Source organism: Pyxicephalus adspersus, chromosome 7 (assembly GCF_032062135.1).
Source record: "Pyxicephalus adspersus chromosome 7, UCB_Pads_2.0, whole genome shotgun sequence".
Lineage (NCBI taxonomy): Eukaryota > Metazoa > Chordata > Amphibia > Anura > Pyxicephalidae > Pyxicephalus > Pyxicephalus adspersus.
In genome coordinates, this window is record NC_092864.1 from 53,843,895 (window position 1) to 53,851,000 (window position 7,106).

At 35.8% G+C, this 7,106-nt stretch overlaps 1 protein-coding gene across 1 annotated transcript; it reads right to left on the minus strand.

Annotated features, from left to right (window-relative positions):
* Positions 1-1,830: 1,830 nt before the first annotated feature.
* On the minus strand, positions 1,831-7,106 carry SPP2 (secreted phosphoprotein 2). The gene is made up of 6 exons (XM_072418495.1): positions 6,962-7,106; positions 5,902-6,044; positions 5,642-5,767; positions 4,723-4,833; positions 3,458-3,509; positions 1,831-1,979 (listed from the first exon to the last, which is right to left on the minus strand). The coding sequence occupies exons 1-6, from the start codon at positions 7,056-7,058 to the stop codon at positions 1,876-1,878; spliced, it is 633 nt and encodes a 210-aa protein (XP_072274596.1). The 5' UTR covers positions 7,059-7,106; the 3' UTR covers positions 1,831-1,875.

The window sequence follows — 7,106 nt, forward strand, 5'->3', positions numbered from 1 at the left end:
AGTGAATATGAAGGAAGTGTTTCATCAAACCAGCAGTTGTCCCAAGAAGAGCTCAATGTTTTAATATGTGACCTAAGTCTGTCAAAACAAGCATCCGAACTTTTAGCACCCAGGCTAAAAGAAAAGAACTTTCTGAGACTGGAAGGTAAAATAACGGTTTATAGGACAAGAGAGGTGACACTCCTACCATATTTCAGTGAAGGTGGAGACTTTGCTATCAAAAGCTTTGCTATCATGAACACCGATGGTCCATATGTGTTGATTTGAAAATGGTGAACTTCCTACTTGGACAGCAAAGTGAATACACAAAGTACCCATGTTTCACCTGCTTGTGGGATAGTAGAGCAAAGCAGGATCACTGGAAAAAAGTGACATGGCCTCAAAGGGAAAACATGAAAAAAGGTGCAGCGAACATTATTAACAAGCCGATGGTTGACAAAAAAATCATTCTCCCTCTACTACACATAAAGTTGGATTAATGAAGCAATTTGTTAGAGCTCTGAACAAAGACGGTGATTGCTTCAAATACATTTGTAGATTCTTCCCTGGATTGAGTACTGAAAAATTAAAATCAGGAATCTTTGATGGACCCCAGATTGGTAAACTAATAAATGATTCAAATTTCACAAGTTACATGACTGATACTGAAGCTTCTGCCTGGCACAGCTATGTCATGGTTGTCAAGAACTTCTTGGTTAACCATAAAGCACAAAATCATGAAGAACTGGTAAAAAACTTACTCCTAAACTTTAAAAATTTGCGTGCTACTATGAGCTTAAAGGTACACTATCTCCATAGCCATTTGCAAACATTTCCAGAAAACCTTGGCGATGTCAGTGATGAACAAGGGGAGAGGTTCCATCAAGATATAAAGGTGATGGAAGAAAGGTATCAGGGCAGATGGGATAGACACATGATGGCAGACTACTGCTGGAGCCTTCAACGTGAATGTCCTGTTCATCAGCATAAAACGAAATCATTCATACTGAGTTTTTCAATGACTTCCTTGTAATTAGTTCTGTAAATATACTGAATATAGAATATATTGACATTTAATATTTCAAACATTTTATTTTGTATCATAGGCACATCTAGTTGAATTTTGCTTAATTTTCATGTTTCATTAGTTTTCTATGAGGTTATTATTGAGGTCATTATTTCAAAAACTAGAGCCAATCTAGCAAAACCAATACTGTATTTGGAATCTGTGCATCAAACATAACTTAAAATGACTGTAATCTGTTTGGCAAGAAAAAGTTTGTTGACCAGTGTAATGTCTTAAGTTTTTCAGTGGCAAGAAAAAGTGGTTAATCATTCTATCACCAGTTCTATCTAGAATGGCAACCACTGTCATGCCTAAGGCTAGGTATGCACAGGTATGCAGATCCACTGGAATGTTTTTCCATTCAGTAGTTGATTGGCCAGAAGCACCAAAACATTGTAGGCATATGTACAGTTTTCTTCCCTTTTGATTTTTTTTTGGCAGAAATATTGGTCGGATGTAACATACAACCAATCAATAAGAAGTAGATTTTACTGCAGATTCACTTTAGATCAGATTGAAAATCAGTCAGAAATAAAGAAAATCAGCCTGTGTCTACTAGCCCTAACAACCTTAACTATTCAGTTATAGGGGAACAAGAAGTCAGTGTTGGATTTTTTTATCTGCAGGCTAATATTTCCTTTATGAGATATGCCAAATAGCAGTGATAGGTTGCTACCCTCCAACCTCCTTCCTTCTACTTATCTACAATATAACAACTCTGGATGATGTAACCAAGTCAACTAACAACTTCATCAGAATCAGACATTAAAGAACTCTGTGCACAATAGGTGTCTATAACGTTTTATTATTATGTTAAGTACACAACACATTTATTCCAAAAGAAGAGGGTTCAAAGTCTTATCTTCTTCTTCCCAACGTGGGTTTATATTCTGATTTCTTCCTCCATATGGATACCATTGGGATGGAAACCTCTCTGATGGACAAGGTAGAAAAACCAGAGTATATTATATGAATAAAAAAATACCAGACTATTAATATAGCAAAAGAAAAACTCTAACCATATAAGTTCTCAAATTCAGTTACTCACTGAAACTAACAAAATCAGTCTAGTCTAGTCTAGTGAGACAGAATCTCCTAGAATAATTTAGATTTCCACAGCAATTGTAATGCAATTTTATTGTATCCTTTAATCCTGAAGGAGATTTGCTTCAAGGCATTCACATATAAACTGAATATAGATGGAATAGGCTGCATGTTTGATTGTCAGGATAAAAACACCTGTTAGAAAACAATGGATTGTAATGGTCACTTTAAAATATTCTTGACATGGACTGGCAACCTGGAAACCTTGTTGTTTGCTACAAGGGCTGGTCTGTGTGCTTGTTTTAGTTGGCCCAGTTTTAGTGGGCGGGTTTATTGAAAATGTCTTTAAATTTATAGCAGTCAATGAATATTGATAATGTATGATTTGGTCTCATAGAAAAAGCTATATTCAGTTTAGTAGCACACAAAAGGACATACCCTGTGTGTCCTATGCAGTCACGTGCAAATATATGAGCAGCTCTGGTCAAACAAAACAATTTATTTCTTCATTAAAAAAAAAAAATTTGCAAGCATTTTTTGTTTGCCATCTGCACATACAGATTTTTAGTAGCTAATATTTGATTGATTCAAGAAATAAATAGTAATTTTGATTCAGATAGGTAGAAATATTTTACCCTTTAGATGACTCTCTGCAGAAGTTGCATAAAGTCTTCAAAATAGTATATGTTAACTTTTAGGCTAATTATGGTACCTGACAGTGTTATAACATTTTATAACCAAATATTTGTTGATCAATGTAATCTGAAAGTAAGGCTTAGTTGACACAGACTTTTCCCCCAGCGTTTAACCTAATGTTTGAAATCCCATGCATTCCAACGGGCTAATCTACACCAGGACGTTTCCTTAAAGGCACATTTATGAGCGTTATCTATAACGCTGCTTGCAACTTTTAAAAATTAAAAAGTGGGGTTAATGCTGGAAAACACCAGAAAATGGTGGTAACTGCTTCCATTGAATTCAATGGGGCGTTTTCCCACGTTTTTAAGCTCCTGGAACGTAAACGCAGTAAAAACACGGGAAAACGCGACATAGACGTTTTCCAGCGTTTTAAAGGCAAGCTTTAAAAGGCTAATAAAAGTGCATAAAAATGCATATAAATGAAGTAGGAACATTTACATGCATTTTTAAAAACCTACATGTAGACCCAGCTTTAGGCAGCAAAAAGAAATAGCATAGAATCTAAAAGCAGAAATACTGAAAAGCTTCTTTGAATACAAAGACAGCTCCACACAGTGACCAAAGAATGTGAAAACTCATTCTATGGGGTTTGGTCTGAAGGAGATTGGGCTGCACGTCTGAAAGGAGCTGGAAGTTATTATTGAGGGTAAATTTCTAATAACGTCTCACCTGAATTACTCCTTATCCTTCCTTGGGATGAGCTGGAAAATTTCATAAATGTCTTGTGTCATGGAAGAAAAGGAACAATATTAATATTATTATTATTATTATTATTATTATTATTATTATTAATAATTCATGTAATTAACAAATGTTACAAGCTTTAGAAAAAAAACTGAAAAAAAGGTTTGAGCACACGAATACACGAATGTACAATTTCTCTACACAGACCCCAGCTTGCAGCACCAAATAAATGTTTTTATTTAAAAAAGTTATGAAGAAGAAGTGGTTAAAGCATAATTTTTAGTTAAAAGCATTTAAATTTTAGGTAGCAAGAATGTGTATATATATTTGTAGATCCAAATAAAGTATGTTGCCCAGCTGGCTGTCTTGTGTTCTTTAGAAACCACATTTCAAATCTCAAATCTCAATCTAAAAATATTACAGTATAACTATCTTCCAATGTCTTTGTGGAGGTATACTTAAAAAAAATAAAAAAATGTAAGGCAGGTTCTTTATTGCAGAAAAGATTGACATTGTCCCTTTTCCAATAAAACAAACTTATCTTCTTCAATAAACTCTTCTTAATCATGCACATGCACAATCCTGGCAGCCAAATAAGAATAAACTTAGTTTGTCATATCTGCTCATATCTACCCGCAATCTTTTATTTTTTTAGAGCTTGAAAATTAGCACTACATATGCATTTCCTTTTATCTTCTACAACAGGGGTGACTGTTAATCGTGATCTACTGGTCGATCACAAAGGCAACGTGAGTCGATGGCGGAGCCCTGCCTTACCCCTGCTGCACCTCTATAGGGATGCTGGGGATGTCTTTGGTCAGACAACACCAGGAACTTTGTGTCCAAGGCTCATGTAACAATGAGGAGTGGGAAGGGAGGCAGAGAGGGCGGGAGGGCAGTCTAAGGTGAGCAGTGCTGGGCAGACAAGTCAGTTCAGGCTCGAGGTCAGGGTTCAATTAACGAGATATCTTTGTACAGATTAGCAGTTCTTTTTCTTGTGCAGCACGTCATTCTCCTATGTAGTAGTCCTTGTAGTGCAATGTCTTTGAAATGTTTTGCCATTCAATGTCTTATTAGCTTCAGTCACTTCTGTGTAGTATACTTGGCAATTATATAAATAAATATGTTTAGCATTTTTATTGTTGGTAGATCATTTTGACTTGGTGGTTTCAAAGTAGCTCGCGAGCCAGAAAAGTGTGGGCACTCCTGTTCTACAAGATCTAGGCTAAAACAAAAACATTATTACTCACTTCTTCACTGCTGTTAGATTCAGATGAGCTGGAGGATTGGAGGTTGCAATGGGCTTTTACAACTAAAGCTTTTTCACTAGATACCAATACCTGACTTCCACAAGGTGTTTCCTAGAAAATCAACACACAACAAAAGAGAAGCAAAAGTCAGTAGTCACGGAGAAATAATTTAGAGAACCTTGGCAATGATTGCCACTAGCTACCTACATACAGTACAGGATCTTTTTTTTATGTGGCATTGTTTCTGACTTTCAAATTGTAAAAGAAAATTTTTATTTATAACAGCACTCCATAATTCTTAACACAAACTCTTGAGTACCAGACAGGACCACATAGTGTAGTAACATGGTCCCAATGCAGCATAAACATTGGGCCATGTTTATTGAACTATAATTTATGTTAAATAAAACATATTGCAGAATATGTACTACAACATACACAACAGAAATATTAAAACAGATTAGCTATGGGGAAATATGGAAAATCACCCATTAGGTTTCTTTAAAACTATAAAACCTAGAAATCTAATGCAAATATATAAATGTTGGACATACTGGGCATGATTTATTAAAGCTCTCCAAGACTGGAGAGGATACACTTTCATTAGTGAATCTGGGTGATTCAACAAACCTGGAAGGGATCTGGTCCAGGAATTAAAACATTTTCTAACAAATAAAAAATGGCTTTAATGATAAGAAATCCAAACCAGGTTTGCCGCAACACCCAGGTTCACTGTTGAAAGTGTATCCTTTCTAGCCTTGAAGAGCTTTAAAAAATCAGGCCCAGTGTATTATTAATTTTTCAAAGATTAAATATAACCTTTCGGTATAGTAAAATGAAACTAATATCATTTGTAAACCCAAAACAGACCACAGATTCCTTTGTAATATGTGTTAGTTAAGGTTTATGCCATACTCACCATGTATGGTCCATCCCTGAATTCACACATTGAAGGGTCACTAGTATCCTTATCACAGGTGGTTTCCCTCACACTAAATTGTAAAGTCACTTCAAATACTTCTTCATCACCTCTTCGATTACTCATCTGCAACCAAAAAAAGGGTATTTCTAAATGAGGCTTTAAATTAAATTTGTAGAATGAGACAGGCTTGGTTATAGTTGTTTCAGAGCTGATGAGGAACAAGGCAATCAATATATTAAAAGAAGTGTTCAATATACCTGTAATAAAGGCTTTATTTTCGTCACACCAGTACGTGACAGCTTTAATAGGTTCCTTCCCCAGGACTGACTATTCAGCTGATCAAGAGATGCTTCTAATGCCCTGTTAAGTGCTTCTTGTCTGGCATCAAGCATTGGAAAGCCTAAGGTTTATATACAAAGATGTAGTGCATAAAAAAACAAACAAACATAAGTGTTATGTATATCAGTGTGTTGACTTTGTCACGCGACACTCTTCCCAATCCTTTATCCTTTTATATTGACAAACTACAGTAATGATTTCAACCCTACAAGTGAAGTGACAACCTTTAACAAAATCAAGCAAATGATTCATCCTAAGAACTTCAGCAACTTTCCCAATGAGTTGAGGTCACTACCCTAACTAAAGTACCCTTGTTAGGTCAAAAGTAATTATTCATAGAGAAAACTCTATTGCAACTCTCCACTTGCCTCAAAATGTCAAATGCTAGAATGCAGAATACACTATCAACCCAACACAGCTGCTACACAACTTCTCTATCTTTATCTCTCTTTGCACAGGGGGTTCCAGCACAGAAAGAAATGTCTCCTGATAGAAAGCACTTCCAGATGCTTACAGGAAGCTGTTGCTGATGTTTAGTAGAAGTTTGTTGTAGATTAAAATTTGTTAAATTACTTATAGATATTAAATGATTGTTTCCCTATTAAGCCAATTTCTTTAAGTTTTGGTAAAGATGGCATGGATTTTCCTTTGGATTAGCAGAAACCCCTGCACACTGAACCTTGGTGGTGAAGTCTACTGGTATAGTTCCCTGCAAGAATGGTGCTACTGTGGGAGTCTGTAGTTCAGATAAACATGCATCCTCTTAGCTTTTAAATGCACATGCCTTTGTATTGATTTTCTGTAAAAACAGATCTTTCAGGGTCAGTTTTTCTGCACATTTGCCAAAAAAAACTGCCCCGACTAAAAACAGATCACATATTACTGCAACCCTTGAGAAAATCAGCTACTGCTAAACACCAGATCAAATATTTCTTTTAGAAAGATTGTAAAGATACAAATGCTACTTCAAAACTTTACCTGAGCAAAGAGGAAAAATCCCCAGGAGAATGCCAAACAGGATCATCTTCATCCAGGCAGAAGACGGAGTGGCACCTCTGTACTGTACAGAGCACATATATGTTCCTCAACTGTCTAGTGTAATTATAGGTAAATTATTAAGCTG